General features: G+C 46.7%; 1 protein-coding gene across 3 annotated transcripts in view; it reads right to left on the reverse strand.

Moving 5' to 3' along the window:
* sipa1l1 (signal-induced proliferation-associated 1 like 1) overlaps window positions 1-18,666 on the reverse strand; it is a gene marked incomplete at its 5' end in the record, with an annotated part of 83,915 nt that extends 65,249 nt beyond the window's left edge. For all 3 annotated transcript variants that reach the window (XR_013962861.1, XR_013962862.1, XM_080745159.1), the window contains 7 exons: window positions 4,465-4,639; window positions 5,489-5,677; window positions 10,651-10,781; window positions 11,585-11,807; window positions 15,773-16,423; window positions 17,368-17,655; window positions 18,202-18,666. Coding sequence is in view for 1 of the 3 variants with exons in the window: in XM_080745159.1 (XP_080601285.1) it covers window positions 4,465-4,639; window positions 5,489-5,677; window positions 10,651-10,781; window positions 11,585-11,807; window positions 15,773-16,423; window positions 17,368-17,655; window positions 18,202-18,666 (2,122 nt within the window). The remainder of the gene's footprint in view (window positions 1-4,464; window positions 4,640-5,488; window positions 5,678-10,650; window positions 10,782-11,584; window positions 11,808-15,772; window positions 16,424-17,367; window positions 17,656-18,201) is intronic.
* Between the last annotated feature and the right edge of the window lie 219 nt (window positions 18,667-18,885).

Raw genomic sequence — 18,885 nt, forward strand, 5'->3', positions numbered from 1 at the left:
CCTCTATTGGTAAAACGTACTTATAATATACGTACTTGATAAGTGAAAAAAAAAGACTGTATCAAGTTGATACAGTCTTTTTTTTCACTCTCTACCAAATCTCTTTGCCAAAAAATAGCCGATCTACAAGCTCACAACGCGTCGCCTTGCGACGCGTTGTTCTGCCCCAGGATAATGGATGTTGGGGAGATTTTGATGATCGCGCTAATATCGTAAATCGCAATTTCTTTGGTCACAATAATCGTGATATGAAATGTTCATATCGTCCCATCCCTAGTTGCCGACCTGCTGTATTGAGCAGAGACGGTAGTTAAACGACCACACCTCTAGTCTGGCATGTTCCCATGGCTATGACACAAAGAGAGGAGGGCACACTGCTGCGGAGGTGCCAACCACAGTGAGTGGTTTAAGAAAGAAAGCAGTTGCTTCGACGCAATGCAAATGTATTGAAGACTTCCTTCTTTCTTTCTTCTTATGTCACCAACAACATTTTTATCTCCCAAAATCCTGTGTGGATGTCATTATCCTATCCTCACTGGTTGGTGTAATTTTCTTCTTGTAAGGCTGCGGCTGAAATGAAAATGCGGTCTCTAGGCCTGTCACAATTATTACATAATCGACTAATCGCAATTATTTTGTCATAATCGTCTTAATCGTTTACATGTTGCGAAGATCGGATATTTCCACTATCAATGTTCTTTTTTTAAGTATAAAGTTGTCAAATATGTCAATAATGTCATTGTATATTTAGGTTATGTGTCATATCTGCCATGTGCAACTTCAAAGCCTACAAGCCAAACAGAAATGTAGTTGTCAACGACAAAAACACAATTAAATCGTTAATCGCAATTATTTGAGTGACAATAATAATCGTCATGTAAAATGTCATAATCGTGACAGCCCTACAGCAGCCAACCAAAGCTCTCCTCGCATAGACACCGACCAGTCATAAGGCTCTCAGCCTGCCAAAGCTCTCCTCACATAGACACCGACCAGTCATAAGGCTCCACAGCCTGCCAAAGCTCTCCTCACATAGACACCGACCAGTCATAAGGCTCTCAGCCTGCCAAAGCTCTCCTCACATAGACACCGACCAGTCATAAGGCTCCACAGCCTGCCAAAGCTCTCCTCACATAGACACCGACCAGTCATAAGGCTCCACAGCCTGCCAAAGCTCTCCTCACATAGACACCGACCAGTCATAAGGCTACGCTGGCTGCCAAAGCTCTCCTCACATAGACACCGACCAGTCATAAGGCTCCACAGCCTGCCAAAGCTCTCCTCACATAGACACCGACCAGTCATAAGGCTCCACAGCCTGCCAAAGCTCTCCTCACATAGACACCGACCAGTCATAAGGCTCCACAGCCTGCCAAAGCTCTCCTCACATAGACACCGACCAGTCATAAGGCTCCACAGCCTGCCAAAGCTCTCCTCACATAGACACCGACCAGTCATAAGGCTCCACAGCCTGCCAAAGCTCTCCTCACATAGACACCGACCAGTCATAAGGCTCCACAGCCTGCCAAAGCTCTCCTCACATAGACACCGACCAGTCATAAGGCTCCACAGCCTGCCAAAGCTCTCCTCACATAGACACCGACCAGTCATAAGGCTCTCAGCCTGCCAAAGCTCTCCTCACATAGACACCGACCAGTCATAAGGCTCCACAGCCTGCCAAAGCTCTCCTCACATAGACACCGACCAGTCATAAGGCTCCACAGCCTGCCAAAGCTCTCCTCACATAGACACCGACCAGTCATAAGGCTCCACAGCCTGCCAAAGCTCTCCTCACATAGACACCGACCAGTCATAAGGCTCCACAGCCAACCAAAGCTCTCCTCTCATAGACACCGACCAGTCATAAGGCTCCACAGCCTGCCAAAGCTCTCCTCACATAGACACCGACCAGTCATAAGGCTCCACAGCCTGCCAAAGCTCTCCTCACATAGACACCGACCAGTCATAAGGCTCCACAGCCTGCCAAAGCTCTCCTCACATAGACACCGACCAGTCATAAGGCTCCACAGCCTGCCAAAGCTCTCCTCACATAGACACCGACCAGTCATAAGGCTCCACAGCCTGCCAAAGCTCTCCTCACATAGACACCGACCAGTCATAAGGCTCCACAGCCTGCCAAAGCTCTCCTCACATAGACACCGACCAGTCATAAGGCTCTCAGCCTGCCAAAGCTCTCCTCACATAGACACCGACCAGTCATAAGGCTCCACAGCCTGCCAAAGCTCTCCTCACATAGACACCGACCAGTCATAAGGCTCCACAGCCTGCCAAAGCTCTCCTCACATAGACACCGACCAGTCATAAGGCTCCACAGCCTGCCAAAGCTCTCCTCACATAGACACCGACCAGTCATAAGGCTCCACAGCCTACCAAAGCTCTCCTCACATAGACACCGACCAGTCATAAGGCTCCACAGCCTGCCAAAGCTCTCCTCGCGTAGACTCAACCAGTGATAAGGCTACGCTGGCTGCCAAAGCTCTCCTCACATAGACCCCGACCAGTCATAAGGCTCTCAGCCTGCCAAAGCTCTCCTCACATAGACACCGACCAGTCATAAGGCTCCACAGCCTGCCAAAGCTCTCCTCACATAGACACCGACCAGTCATAAGGCTCCACAGCCTACCAAAGCTCTCCTCGCATAGACACCGACCAGTCATAAGGCTCCACAGCCTACCAAAGCTCTCCTCGCATAGACACCGACCAGTCATAAGGCTCCACAGCCTACCAAAGCTCTCCTCGCATAGACTCATAGGGCGTTGAAAGGATGTGTAATCCACAAAGCTTCCCAACTCAATTGCACTCATTCAATAGGGAGTTTCTGAGGAAGGGCCACATTAACCAATGGAACATAAGTCTATTTGAGTGTTGCAATATGAGGGGGATAATCAGTCGTATTATTGGGTGTAGGGTGGTGGGAGGGGCGGTTATACTCCTTTATCTGAGAATGAAACTGCAGCGAAGCATTTTAGTTTCCCTCAGCCTTGTGCAAAACAAACACAGCAAAATCTGTAAGGTTACGTTAACTCTTCAGAGTGAAAAAATGGCCTCAAGAGTGTTAAATTAACATTCCAGACTTTACTGTGTGAAAGGCTGTTAAATGGATTTGATTGAAAACTACAGTATGGCCCTGAAGCTCATATTCTATAAACGCTTCAATAAAAGCTCTCTGTCTTGAGAGATGCATTTAAAGTTCAGTGCTTGGAATTATTGTCAATGAAATGCTGCCATTAGTGACCCCAGGAGAGATCGAGGGGTGAACGGATTCAGCTAGACTGATGAGCACAGAGAGACAGCTTTGTTCAGCCTGAGAATAACTAATAACTGGACTCTGAGACGTTTGATGACACTTAACGGCTGTGCTGAGGATTATGTTAGTTTAGGCAATGTTCTGTTTTGTCCATTCAAGCTTAGCATAAGTATTTTTCTTTCTTGCACGAATAAAAAAACAGAATAACCTCCCATAAATGCAAGGTGAGCTGATCTAAGCCAGGTGGGTACAGTACATGATGTGCAGGTAAGGCTGGGTATTAGGATTTGAAATAAACATGACAATAATTTCAAACTTTTACCTCCATTATGATTACTGAACAATTGTGAAGACAGCATATCTAAAAGTTCACAACAGATATAGCATAATCTACAAGCAGATCTACAAACTCATTCAAAGCATTGTGATGCATTATCAGCTGACTGTGTAGATCTAGCTTGGTTCAAGCCCATAGACCCGCCCACTCTCAGAGTGGACTGTTGAGTCTGAAATCAGGCTAGTGTAGATCTGCAATTTCTGCTATTTTTACACCCCTTGTACAAAGAAGTATAATACAGCCTGACTAAAAATAATAATATATTTTATTTGTAATGCACTTTTTAAAATTGAAATCTCAAAAGTGCTACATGGCATTAAACGTCAAGAAAAAATATATACGGTAATAATAATAACAATAACAATGACTAAACTAACTGCCATCACATCAAAATTTATGTGAGTGTCAAAATGCTATTTCAGTGCACTGACCCAGTCGGGAGTCCTGCCACTGCCTTATTGCAAACTGGAACTCTTCCTTCGGTGAAGATCTATTCTACACCCTTTCTAGGGTCCCTCAGGGGTCCATACTTTTCCCCTCCGTTTTCCCCTTCTACACCAGATTTGACTAATAAAACCTTTTACACAGAATGGTGAACTCTTGTAGCAGCATACCGTATATCCGGTGGTGCGGCCAGTACAGTAATAAGACAGAAGACATTTCTGTCGGCCAGTGTTGCGATTAAGCCGATGTGAAAAGAAATGTAATGCAGGACAAATGAGCACGACAAATTAGAGACTCCGGTGGAATAGGCTGGTGTGCGTGCGTGCGTGCGTGCGTGCGTGCGTGCGAGCGCGCGTGCGTGCGTGCGTGCGTGCGTGCGTGCGTGCGTGCGTGCGTGCGTGCGTACGTGACGTACTCTTGGTGTCCAGCTGAGCGCGGTACTTGGAGAAGCCCTTGAGGCGGACCCGGTCCCCCAGCAGCTGCAGGAACTCCTCCAGAGCAGGACCGGCAGACTCGTTGTTGTACATCTCCTCCTCAGAGCTCTGGCCCGCCATGCAGTACATCACCCCCACCTTCAGTTGGAAGCTCAGCTACACACACACACATGAAGGGGAGGAGGGGGAGGGAGAAATTACTGGGGAGAAATTGTCACTTGCCGCTGTCAGGCGGAAACCTTGCATGTTCAAAACCTTTACTTTAACGTTAAGTGTTATGTCATTATAGGAGAAATGTGACAAAGTCATATTTTCTCATTCATTTACGAAAAACCCTGAAAAAGTTCAAATAGAGATACAGTGATAATGATCTTCTAATGTATTGTAACAACCCTGCAAGAGATCTGGCCGTAACTCGCTCCGCCAAGTGAGCTAGCTCTCTTGGCGATGCGGGTTGCTTGCCTTGTCTGCCGAGTGGGGGCCCCCGTTTAGAGGCGAACTTCCCCACTCAGTCTGCTAAACATTACAGTATGTACAGTACAGTAGTTTCAAATGAGACACAAATTACATCCCGAGCAAATATTACATCTCTGGCTAGGGACATCTTTCAACATGACTAGGGACATCTTATTGCATTTTTTAATCCCTACCATTTGGGTGCCATGGCATTGGTCCGACATCTCATTGTTCCTACATCCCATTAGTCAGAATCTAGCGAATGTTAACTTGGTAAAAATACTATGCCTAATCCTAAACTTAACCCTTAAACCTCAGTAAAACTACCTAACCCTAAAACCTAACCCTAACCAAATTAGGACTAATGAGATATAAGACTAATGAGATGTAGGACTTCTGGGCAGTCCCCCTACGATTTGAGTATTCCGATTTTTCAAGGGCCATTGTGGCCCTTATTACACTGTACATTTGTGACGCTGCTCGTTCCGTCTATCCCCCCAGATCCCACATCCTCCACTGTCCACTCCTCCACCCTCCTGCTCTGCTCACCCCCTGCTCGTCCAGCTTCATCAGCTGCTCGGTGACCTTGGGCGTGTTGAGGGCGAGGCGCAGGCAGTGTGCGTTGAGCTCGGGCAGCAGGTGCTCCAGCACCTCCTTGAGGGGCAGGCCCCGCGCCAGGCCGTGCTTGGAGGTGGAAGGCACGGCGTCCTCCAGGATGGAGCCTCGCAGCGTGTTCAGCTGGACGGGAGGGAAACCACGAGAGGAAATGGAAGGATTAAAGGGACTAAAGTGACCAACTAGACTCCAATATTGCCATCATTGTGGCGTCACTGGTCACCCATTTTTCACCCAGTGCCAATTGCCTAAGCTGTAATCCTGGGCGCTACTCTCCCTCTGCCAACCTGGGAGAGAACAAATTATACAAATACATCAACATACACCAACTGTAGTCCCAGGTTTCCAGAAGGTGGCACACCCGTTTCCTGTTACAGGTCAGTTCCCCATAGCTTCATGTTTATTGGTTCAGCAGTACATTTTAACGGGTAACACATTTAAAGGTATCATGTGTGTTTCCAGTTCAAAACGTTATGTAGCTTCGGCATAAGTTCAATAAAAAGATCTATAAGTTGTCACTCTCAGCTCAAAGGGTGTGCACTTCTAGCCAATCTGCAGTCAGCCAATCAGGCGATTGGCCTTTAAATACCTCCACTGCCTCTGAACCTTGTCACCTCTTTTCAGCATGCAACAAGCTCCACCCACCTCCTCCACCCCCAACTCCACCTTGTCTCCTTCGTCAAGAGTTAAGACGGAGGTTCACCTGCACTGCCACCACCAGCGGCTAGTAAGGTTGGGTATCGTCGGCGATACTTTTAATGGTATCGATTCACTGACGTCGATACTATCGAGTATCGGTTCACGTAAAAACGAACGATACCTTGTTTCGATACTTTTGAATCACCCCTTGCCGGTCGCATCTGTAACAGTTGGGCTACTGAAAGTTTAATGACTGCTTTAATACTGTGAAAATAGCCGAGAATAGCCTATAATGTTTATTATTATGATAATGATCCAACGTCTATAAAATAGCCCATAGAAAAAGGCAAATAATAATTATAATAATAATAATAATAAATAAAAAGTATCGAAAATGGTATCGAAAAAGGTATTGTATCGATTCCCAGGTATCGAAAAAGGTATCGTATCGATTAAAAGGTGAATGATACCCATCCCTAGCGGCTAGACTCCATGGGGGGCTCTCCCTATTAAATCTAATCTTATATGTATAATGCTAATTAAAAGCTAGTCATATATGCTTTATGTTAATGTAGTCTAATCGCCAAAATGTATTTCATTATTCAACGTGATCCTCTTTTATTGAACTATTGTGTTTCTATTGAGTTTGCTGGGGCTTAACCAGATGCACCGCAGCGGTTTCTGCAGTGGTTTTGGTTTGGCGGAGAGACCTTACCACTGCTGCCACCCAGATGCCCCGAGGTCAGGAATTTGAAATAATTTGCCCAAATTGGCCTCCTTTAGAAACATGGGACAAGAGCCTGAGCCCATAGTAAAATAATTAGCTGAGCGCTGAGCTCTGGGCCAAAGCAGACGCTCACTTTGAAAAGAACTACTGATGAGCGTCAGCATGCTAGCTTCACCCGGGCAGAACCGCGGCATGGTCTCACACAGTGCAACAGAAAGTGTGTGGGCTTCGCTGTTGTTGAGCTTGCTCCGTGGAGAGTCTCGGGGCTGCAGGGTGAAAACACAACTCCAGGAGGACGAGGACAGTCCATGAATAAATCACAGGAGCAATAGAAGGACCGGCATGTCATCGTTGTCGGGTGAAAAACCGTTCGTTTTGCAATTATCATTTTAAAAATGATTTAAACTAGTGAAAACGATGCCTCCACCTGGCCAGCCGGGGTGCTTGATGGAGGGGAAAGGAACTGGTTGGAATAATGTGTTCCATCCACGCGCTACGTCCATCCCGGGGAAATCCCCCCCCCCTTTCAGGTGAAAAGAAACAACTTGGACTACTCATGCATAGAAGGAAGCATGAGGTCAGTCCGTTGTCTCCCCAGGCGCGGCAGAGGGAGAGCAGAGCCCAGGATTACATAGGCAATTGGCACTGGGTGAAAATGGGTTGCAAAATCGTGGGATAAAGATTATAAGAAAAAAAATAAACTAGTGAAAACAGCCGATCTACAAGCACACAACGCCTCGCGGTGCGAGGCGTTGTGTGCTCGTAGATCTGCTGTTTTCACTACTTTTGTGCGACGGCCTTGTATGATGAAGCAGGGCTTTACTTTGCGGAAAGAAAAAAAAAACGATACGAGGTTTCCGCCCGACAACAACGACATGTACCAAAACCAAATAAACACAGCCAGGGGATCAACTTGTGGCAGCTCCGGTTGCTCCCACGGATTACCGACACAAGTCTGTGTGCATGTGTGTGTGCCTGCACACTGCACAGTCACGCCATGCCACCGTTCTCTTGAAGAAGTGAAGAGAAACAGAGCTCCGGGGGGGACACTGGGCCTTTTTCTTGGGGACGCCACCGACACTGCCCACACGTTGCAGCCCACACACACATAAGCCCCTTTTCGACTGCAGCTTTAGCACCACACTACACGACAGACGACACTACACCGCACCACACCGCACTACATACAAATATCTACATTTTCCATTACATAAAAGTACCCTTATTGGTAAGAAACAAATCGACCCTTTTAACTGTGATTATAATACAATATAAATTTCTATCACAACTATCCTAATTATAATACACTATAATGGATTATAATATACTATAAAGTATTAACGTATTACTATGATAATTATAATACACTATAATAGATTATCACAGTGATTACACAATAGAATCTATTATCATATATTACAACTATATCCTGGTGGTCTAAATGAAAAGTCAGTGAGTAATCAGTCATTATGAAGCGTTTGGCCCTGTTTGGCCTAGCTCAGTCCTACTCTGGATTGGATACTTTTTAGTACCACGTTTTAGTACCACTTTCACACCACTCAACCCAGGTCCTCGTAGTGGAAAACCTGTGGCACAAGTGGGCGGTGTGGAGTGGTGTGGTGTCGGGCCATGTCAGTGGAAAAGGGGCTCTAGAGTACAGTATGCATACACAAATACCTGCCCCGCTTCCCACTCTGAAAATAGCAGGTGGGGGGGGGGGGGGGCATGCGTCATCCTAAGAGATTGACATGGCTATTACTCACAGGGAGAGCTTCTATAGGAGAGACATGATTTTTTTCACTCTATACACAAGTACCTCTGCCATTATTATATTGGCATCTGCCTCTTTTTAGCAAGGAAATAGCAGTGCTCGCTCCTTGACAGAGCGAGCGAGCGTGTGTGTGTGGGCGGCGGGGCTCGGGGGATGAAGAAATGCTTTATCTGGGGTTTAGAAGTGCTTCTATAGATGGAAGAAGGCAGGCAGCGAGGGCTGCTTTAATTCACATGGGGCTTGCACGGTACAGACGAGTAGGAACATGCAAGCGTTCATGTAACTCACTTGGTTGTGAGTCGGGTCCTCACCTTCAAGGGTGAGGTTGGACAGAAGAGTCACGTATGTTTCTAATTAGGGGTGCAACAGTTAATCAATCTGATCGATGCAATTTTTTTTTTTTATCATTTTTATCCCACGATTTTGTAACCCATTTTCACCCAGTGCCAATTGCCTATGTAATCCTGGGATCTGCTCTCCCTCTGCCACGCCTGGGGAGACAACGGACTGACCTCATGCTTCCTTCTATGCATGAGTAGTCCAAGTTGCTTCTTTTCACCTGACAGTGGGGATTTCCCCGGGATGGACGTAGCGCGTGGAAGGAACACGTTATTCCAACCAGTTCCTTTCCCCTCCATCAGGCGCCCCGGCTGGCCAGGGGGAGGCATTATTGAGACCAGGATTACTGCATGTTTTTGTGAGGGTATCTACCCTAGGAGACACAGGGAGAACATGCAAACTCCACACAGAAAGGCCCTTTTGCAATTGATTAGAAACAAAGATGTATTTAAGGATAGTATAAAATAGCTGCGATGCTTTCGAGTTGTGAGATACTGTAGAAGTATAAAATAGTGCTTAATTCATGTCCATTCATTGATGTATAAATATAAATCTAATTAAAATGCATATTTTTTAAATGTGCTTCTCAATTATTCAACTAATCGAAAGAGCAATCAATAAAATAATGTCTAAGAAAGGAATAAATCCCTGTTAGTGTCTCTCTTCTATAAACACCCTCAAGGTAAGGCATGGTCAGCAACACAGTGTCATCCTGGTCTCACACACAAAGACAACACAGCCAGCACTGAGCAGCACCCGCACACATTAACTACACTGTGAAGCTTAACCTGCACAATCCTTTATCATAGACCTAAACCAAATGTACCAAGCAATATACAGTACATACCATACACACATTGTGCACACATACTGTAAATACACAAATTTCTTTTTTCTTTTCTCCTCCAAAAATTGGGGTTGATTCTGAATCGATTCTTTTATTGAATTACCGACTGTCGAATATTTTCAATAATTGATTCAATCAACTAGTTTAATTTACACACTTGGTGCCAAACACGAGTTTCCCGAGTTAGTAATAGGCCTTGCCAAACACGAGTTTCCCGAGTTTGTAATAGGCCTTGCCAAACACGAGTTTCCCGAGTTGTCCGTTTTTGAAAACGGCCAACTCTCCCTACTTCCTACTTCCGGTTTCGACATGATCGCGGTCGCGAAATGCATGTTTGACTCCCAGAACAGCTGTATCTTTCAAACATGGCAGCCATGTTTGTTTACATTTGAAAACACTATAGCCTATATCTTTTGTTTGAAAGCTGTGAATGGCGTGCACATGTGTGGTGCATTATCCGTGCATGACCCGTGCACATCGTGCACATTAAAAGGTACGATTTTAAAGATTCTGGCAATGGAAGACATTGAAGATTTTCCAATGCTTAGCAACAAAAAGGTTAACTGCTGCCCCCTCTCCTACACATAAGGCAGTAACAGTGTAATAGCTGTGGTGCAGTAGGTAGGCACCTCACTGGTCCTGAAGAAGACCCTGTAGTTGTACTGTAACAGTGTAATATCTGTGGTGCAGTAGGTAGGCACCTCACTGGTCCTGAAGATGACCCTGTAGTTGTACTGTAACAGTGTAATATCTGTGGTGCAGTAGGTAGGTACCTCGCTGGTCCTGAAGATGACCCTGTAGTTGTACTGCTGGCCGTGCTCTTTGTGCTCGTCCACCTTCTCCCTCCGCAGGCTGACCGCCACCGGCCCCAAGGTCTCATCCACTCCCAGGTAGTTCCAGTGCTCTGGACGGAGGTGGACACATAAATGACAGATTGATTGGTGGTGGTGTTAGGGTGTGGGCGGGGGGAGGGCGAGAAAACGATGAATGCATATCGAAAGAAGAAAAAAAAGGGGTGAGAGAAGAACATACATTTTTGTCGAGACACACAAACACACACCCTCTCCCAGATCAGTGGTTCTCAACCTTATCAGGCCGCGACCCCCAAAATAATCATATTTTAACTGGGGACCCCCCCCCCCCCCCCCCCACCCTGACAAGCACTAAGAGTTGAGGCATTACATTTTGTATAACATGGTTCTATTGTGAAAATAGCCGATCTACATGCTCACAACGCCTCACGTTGCGAGGCGTTGTGAGCATGTAGATCGGCTATTTTCACAATTTCTGTCTCTAATATGTGACAATTTGGCCAATGTTTAATTTGTCATTTTAGAGGTATTAAAGAGTCCTTAAATTGTCACTTTAAAAATGTGCAGATACCCTTTATACACTTAAACTTTATGTTGGTTTGTTTACTGTTGAGTGAGAATTGGCCAAATTGTCAAATATTAGAGGCAGAAATTGTGAAAATAGACGATCTACATGCTACATGTGAGAATGTAGATCGGATATTTTCACAATAGAACTGAGTTATACAAAATGTAATGCCTCAACTCTTAGTGCTCATCAGGGTGGGGGGGGGGGGTCCCCAGTTAAAATATGATTATTTTGGGGGTCGCGGCCTGAAAAAGTTGAGAACCACTGCTATAGAGCAACGCCATAAAAAAAAGTCCCGGGAAACTGAATGCATGGCGGAGCCCTCACCTCTCAGGTAGAAGTACTTGCGGTAGTAGTAGGCGCCCAGGTCCACGTGCTCCACGATGTGGCGCTTGGTCCTGTCGCCGTGCTGGCCCTGCGCGTCCCTGGGCGCCTCCAGCACGGCCACGCCGGCGTTGGTGCAGTGGCTGGTGAGGGTGGCCTCCAGCGGCCCTTCTTCTGTGCTGCCCGAGGTGCTGCTGGAGCTGCCACCGCTGCCAATGCTGCCCTGCTGGAAGACCACAGACCAGGTGTGGTTACACAGGGAACAGGGGACGTGCAGAGAATGTTAACACATATGGTGCCAACCCCGAGTTTCCCGAGTTTGTATTGGTACTAGTGCTGTGCCAACCCCGAGTTTCCCGAGTTTGGGCCGTTTTTGAAAAAAAAAAAAAAAAAAAAATTTCAAATTTTTTTTTTTCAAAATTTTTTTCTGGACCTCCAGAAATGTATTAGGCATGATCGCGATCGCGAAATTGCATGTTTAATCCCCATACCAACCCATTCTTTCAAACATGGCAGCCATGTTTGTTTACATCTGTAGAAAACATAATGGCTGATAAATCATGAATGCCTGAACGGATTTCCAAGCGGATTTTTTTGTTTGAAAGCTGTGAACAGCATCTACACACGTGGTGCATCATCTAAGCGTGGGCGTGCACTTTTTACACACTTGCACAATTACATGGAAGTCTATGGTAACCATGGCAACGCGAGACATTGAAGAGAAAAAATCATTGCAACATAAGTGTTAAAGGGAGGGGCTGACATTTCTAAAAGGGCCTTTTGGTAAAAATATCGAAAATATCTGACCTCCAAGCTCACAACGCGCGTTGTGAGCTTGGAGATTGGCTATTTTCACCACTTGCTTTCATGGTCTGGAGAGGGCACTTTTTTACAGACGGATAAAAGGATAGGGGCTCAAGCCCCCTTTGATATCTATGTGTGCACGTGCCTTGCATGGAACAGGGGAACATTTTTAGTGCTTTTCTATGTTCTGTAAACTTGTAGATCTGCTATTTTTGCCAAATGTTTGCCCCAGAATAGGTGTGTTAAGCCCTATTCGCCCTGGATTAACATTACCTGAGGACGTGGGGTAAAGTAATCTTTACCCCACGTCCTCTGTGATTATTATGGCAGATTCGGACGGGATAAGCCATGTCTGTGTTTTACTTGAAATCACGGACATTAATCCATTGTTTGTCCTCAAAACAGAAATGACCATTCATGTGTACACTGACTACACTCAGTTTTAGCATTTACATCAACAGTATTTTTTTTTATATTACAGTATTTATTCAGTCTGATTGAAATAAATAATTCAGAATTCCGATCGAGAGTCAATGTGCCGGTGAACGAGCCAATTAAACAAATGATCAATGAGGCGGTGGAGACTCCTATAGAAGCTAGAATAACAGGCACCACATCCTTCTCCCAGATCATAGGATGAAGACGAGTTGCATATTATTTATAACAGCAGATCTACAAGCTGTAATGTGTAGACTATACTATTGTAATCTTTCTCAAACAATCAATTAAATCATGCCAGTGAAAAGACGTCAAACCAATCAACTCCAGCAGCAGCTGGTGTTACTCTGGGCTGATGGGCTCTGCTCTCCTCCGAGTTATATTTATATTATAGATACATTTTCCCGTGGCACATTTTAACTACCGTAAATACCATATTCTCAACTCTCGAGTCCAAAGGAAAATAGTTATATAGCGCTGCTGTGCTGTTTTGACGAAGAGGGGCTGTGGCAAAGCAGCCAAACTCTGTGAGTGAAACAAGCGACCAGGTCTATGAAAACAAGCCCAACAGTTTCACCACTTGAGCTCTATTACATTAGCTATTTTCTTAAAGAATGTTGAAAGCAAGGCCAAATAAGCAACTACACTTCATAAACAAGCCCAAACAAAAGCAACACGCAACTAGAGACTTTACAGGAAAATTAGACCAAAGTCACTTATAATGAGCAAACCTGGCAACACCAGTTTAGCGCTGAAGGTTTATGTGCGTCTCATCTGAATGCAATCTTCCAACGCCCGACTTTTAAATGCCAAGTTTGCCACTAAATGCCACCGTCTGCCAGTCTGCCAGGAGTTGGAAGGAGTTTCTTGTCGGCTGTTTGGTGTGGAGACACCTTTTACATTAAACCATCATATCATTTATGGTATTATTGCATTCTCTGGATTAATTATTTAAATGACAGAGGCAGGGGCAGTAGTATAGCCTACTCGGAGGTAAGGAGTCAATCTGTCACATTCACAAGTCTTTATTGCATGCTATTTCTCTATCACAACACTTTGCCATCAAAGTACTCATGCAAACTTTTGCAGCTTTTAAGTATAATGATTGCTGCCGCAGCGTAGAGGCAGACAGCCTGGGTCACCCTGACCACAGTCAGTGCGCAACAGGCTCCGCCAATCAGCATGGTAATACTTAGTTTACTTGTTAAAAGCAACATTATTAAGACATGACAGTAATATGGGTGCCCCACATAAACGTAAAATATACTCTCCTCCCTAGCTGTATGCACATATGAACCTGTCTGTGTCCAATAGAAAGCTGAAGAGCATGGATTTTTAAAGTACAAGGTTGTTACATGCGCAAAAAGAACAGATTTACAAGCTATCAACACTGTCGGATAGTAGACTACAGGATGTTAGATTGCAGATCTGTTCTTTTAAGCATGTGCCACCGCGCGCGCACACACACAGAGAGAGAGGGGAGAGAGAGAAAGCGATCGAGTTTTGATTGATTGATTGAGGGGAGAGACAGACAGACAGACAGAAGATGGGACGGACATATTAAAGAGGTTATTATAGGCCTAATCGGCCATCACTCGCGAGCGCATCCCCCCTGCATAGTATGTCCATAGCCTTTTTACAAAAGAATTCCCAATTTCGCTTTGATTATATAGGCTACTTTCAGAGTTTGTTGTGTGTGTGTGTGTGTGTGTGTGTGTGTGTGTGTGTGTGTGTGTGTGTGTGTGTGTGTGTGTGTGTGTGTGTGCGTGCGTGTGTGTGTGTGTGTGTGTGTGTGTGTGTGTGTGCGCTCCTTCGTCCGTCTGTCCACCGCGCTGTATTCCATGACGCTTAAAAAAATTATGCAAACAAGGTGATTTTACCGTGATTACGGAGATGTCGATTCGCGCTGGATTAGTTTTATCAGAGGACGTCTGTAAAGTGATTATTATGGTAGGTAAAACAGCCTGTAATCTTTACCCCCTGTCATCCGTGATTATTACAGACATGGACGATTCGCGTGGGATTAAGAACACAGAGGACCTCAGTGATCTTTATACTTTACCTGGGGTCCCCAGGTAATGTTAATCCAGGGCGAATAGGGCTTTAGTTAGGCTGCGAGTGGTTAAAGCAAATAACAGATAAGCAAAAATAGGGGCTAAACTAGAACTGCACTCTGTCGAGGTGTCAACCTGCACCAGCAGAGCTCGCCATGAGGTGCGCTCACCACTGGCATCACCAGATACTGGTCCCTCATTGGATGTTAATGATGACGTGGCCAGAAATGCTGGTCCCTCATTGGATGTTAATGATGACGTGGCCAGAAATGCTGGTCCCTGATTGGGCTACGGGCTTAAACACACACAGCTACCTACCTACATACGCAGCCGAACGCAGTGCTTGCACGCTCTGCTGACGCAAGTAATACAAAGAAAACTAAAATATTCAGTACATGGCCGTCGTGCCGTCTGTGATCTTTAGGTATCAATAGTACAGTTACTAATATGTGAGCAGTTTGTGAACAAAGCCATTCAAATCAAAATGTACATGTGGTGCTCAGTGGCAGAGTCGCACTATACAGGAAAGATCTGAATGGCATCATCGCTGCATTGACAAACTAGCAGCTTGTGAGCACTGAGCACGTTGACTAATGTGGAATAGCAATAAAAACTAACAAAACGTCGTTGTCGGGTGAAAACCTTGTATGTCCAAAACCGTTGGTTTTGCATTTATCATTTTAAAAATGATTTAAACTAGTGAAAACAGCCGATCTACAAGCACGGTGCGAGGCGTTGTATGCTTGTAGATCTGCTGTTTTCACAATTTTTGTGCGACGGCCTTGTATGATGAAGCAGGGCTTTACTTTGTGAAAGAACGTACAGATTTGAAACTTGGAGATACGAGGTTTCTGCCCGACAACGATGAAAAACAACACCATGCAGATCAGTCTACCTGTTTGGAGGGACAGATGCTCCTCTCTCCCTCTCCTCCCATCTCGTTCCTGAAGCAGGGACAGCTGAGCACCAGCTCGTTGCTCTTGTCGTCCCCAGGGTCGAGGGCGGGGCCTCCGCCGCCGTGTCCTCCGCCCGGCCCCTCCTTGCCGCTGAGCTCCTCCTGCGAGCCGCAGGGCGAGCCGTACGCCCCGCTCTGATTGGAGGAGGCGGCGGCGGCGGCGGCCGACGCCCCCGTGGTGGTGTTCTTGCGCTTGCCTCCGGACTGCCTGCCGTGGATGACCTCGTTGAGGTCGAACAGCAGCGACTGGACGTCGAAGTGGGCGAAGCCCTTCTGGCAGACCCAGGGCTTGGGCGGCGGGCTCATCTCGTCCGCCTTGCCCCCGCCGTCCTCCGCGTCCGAGCCGGCCCGGGACGAGTCGCCCTCCGCCTTGACGTTGCGAAGCTTACGGAATATGGACTCTCCGCCCGTCTCTGACTTGGACCTCCTCTTCAGGTGCTTCTCACGCTCCTTCAGCCGGCTGGCGGGGCTGCCCCGGGGCGGCCCGTCGCCCAGGTCCAGGGCAGGCTGTTTGATGATGGGGGCCACGGTGAGGAGCTCGCCCAGCCTCTCTGGAGCCGGGCTGCGCTGGTCGTCGGTGGACTGGTAGCCCTTCATAAATATATATGTATACTATGTTAAAGGGCCACTTCACCTTCATATTTTAGTATTTCAGCTGTGCTAGTGATGCGTTTTGCATCATATGATGCAGCATGATGATGCAAAATGCATCATATGATGCAAAATGCATCACTAGCACAGCTGAAATACTAAAATATCTCAAAACACAGATTGAATACAAAAAATAACTCAGGATTGTGTTGATTGTGTCCCAAACAACAATAAAATAAGATCTAGTTGTCCCAGAGGTGAAGTGGCCCTTTAACTATACCAACCTGTTGCACATAGAACACACTGTGAAGTTGTTTACAAAAAGTTATAGTACAATAGCTACAAAGGAAGCATAATGTCATGGGTGTTTACAATATACCAAACGTTATGCACATGTACAGCTGAGGATGCTTTTTACATTCTCTATGCTCTCTTTCCTAAGCCATTATTACTTATTACTTATCATTTTATATTTAGATGTGTTGTGTTTTTGTTGTTTTTGCTGTTTTGTTTTTATATATACCACTGCATTGTCTGAAAGGAAGCCGAACAAAAATAAGTTTTAAGGGTTTTGCACACAGACGCGTTTGTTTGCACGGATAAAACGGACAATTATTATTTTTTTTTTAAGAAAACAATGATTCTCTACGACCTCATGCACACCGGCTCCGAATTTGCCGTGCGACAAGTGGCTGCGGCCGTGCGTTTTCTTCTCAATCGAACCCAGTTCGATTTGTGCGTCTTGTCGCATGCGGTAAAAAACTCATCACTCCTTTTATGACTCCTTTTGGGATCCGCAGCGCCGATTCCGCACAGCATTGCACACCAACTCCAATGAGTTTTAATTATGCAGCAAACGGAAAAAAACGCATCTGTGTGCAAAGACCTTTACTCTTATGTACCTGTACAAAAGACGACGTAACAATAAAGTACAACCAACCAACCTTCAGCATGTCGAAGAAGCTCTCGCCGGACACGCCGTGCTTGTCGATGGACGAGGTGCTGCCGTACTCGCGGTGCATGGGCGTCCAGCCGGAGAAGGACCAGCCCTCGCTGCCGTCGCCGTCCAGCTCGCTGATGGTGATGTCGCTGTTGCTGCGCTGGCGGATGCGCCGCATGCCCTTGCGCGGCGAGCCCAGGTAGCCGTCGGGCGACAGGAAGCGGTTGTCCTTGCCTTTGCTCTGCATCTTGTTCTTCAGCGTGTTGTGGATGTTACGCAGCATGGATGAGTCCTGGGGGTTAGGGGTGGGCGATGTGGAAAAATACAATATCACGATAATGTTTCCAAGCAGTATCACGATAGACGATCTTATCGCGATTCTTTTTCATGTTGGTTTTTATGGTTACTTTTCAAGTTACTTAACAGTACAACCACCTACAAAAACTAAAAGAAAAAGGTGTAACAGAGCATTTAGACCAGTGGTCCTCAAAGTGGGTTCCAGGGACTCTCTGGGTTCCTTTTGGGAGGTCTAAATTGACCCTTACAAGTATGTAACTCTGACAGTATACAAATGAAACCAAATGGACCATTTGGTTTCATTTGTATACAGTCCGAGTTAAGGGTAGACCTTGACATTTTCAAGTTTGAGAACTACTGATTTACACCAAAATGCTGGTTTAAATGAATTCTGCAACGAATCTCTGTATTAACAATTCAACTGGATTTTTATAAGGCTCTCCCTCATTGTATCACGATATGTACAATATCTCAGAAAAGGAATATCGTGGAGACATTAAATCGTCTCAACGATATTTATCACCACATCGCCCACCCTTACCTGCGGGCTGATCAGGTGACCCAGCTTGGCCGACAGGTTGCTGTGGGTGGCGACGGCCGAAACCCCGCCTCCTCCACCTCCACCCCCACCACCTCCACCACCACCTCCACCTCCTCCAAGCCGGTCTCTGTCTCGCTCCGTGCTGCTTCCCGACCCAGAAGAAGAGCTGGTGTTGATGGTGGTGCTGGGGGAGTCCGTCTCCACCGTGATGTGCCAGATCGCCCCGCCTCCCCCGTCTTTCCTGGGGGGCCAGTCGGCCACGCGGGCGCGCACCCCCATCTTGGGCACCCCGGGGTTGGTGGTGCCCGGGACGGCGGCGGACGAGGAGGAGATGTGGGCGCTCTCGCTGCGGGGCGGTGGCGCCCCGCCGTTGGGCAGCCGCAGGCGGCGGGTGTAGAACTCGTCGGTGGCGGGCACCGAGCCCCCGACCGAGCGCTCCGTCTGCGAGCGCTTCAGGCTGGTCATGGCAGAAGCGGGGGGGGGGGGGGGGGGGGGGGGGGAAGGCCAGGTAGGGGGGTTGGGTGGGATGGGGGGGAAGAGAAGGGGCCTCAGATGAAGGTCTGCAGCATTATGTTCACACAGAGGAACCTCACCAAGTCATGGGGCGCTGGAGGAGAGAAGAACAAGAAGCAAAGCTATAAGTGGCCTTCATAAAAGGACTGCACAGAACGCTCGCCTTGATTC

Source organism: Nannobrachium achirus (assembly GCF_963921795.1).
Source record: "Nannobrachium achirus genome assembly, chromosome: 16".
Taxonomy (NCBI): domain Eukaryota; kingdom Metazoa; phylum Chordata; class Actinopteri; order Myctophiformes; family Myctophidae; genus Nannobrachium; species Nannobrachium achirus.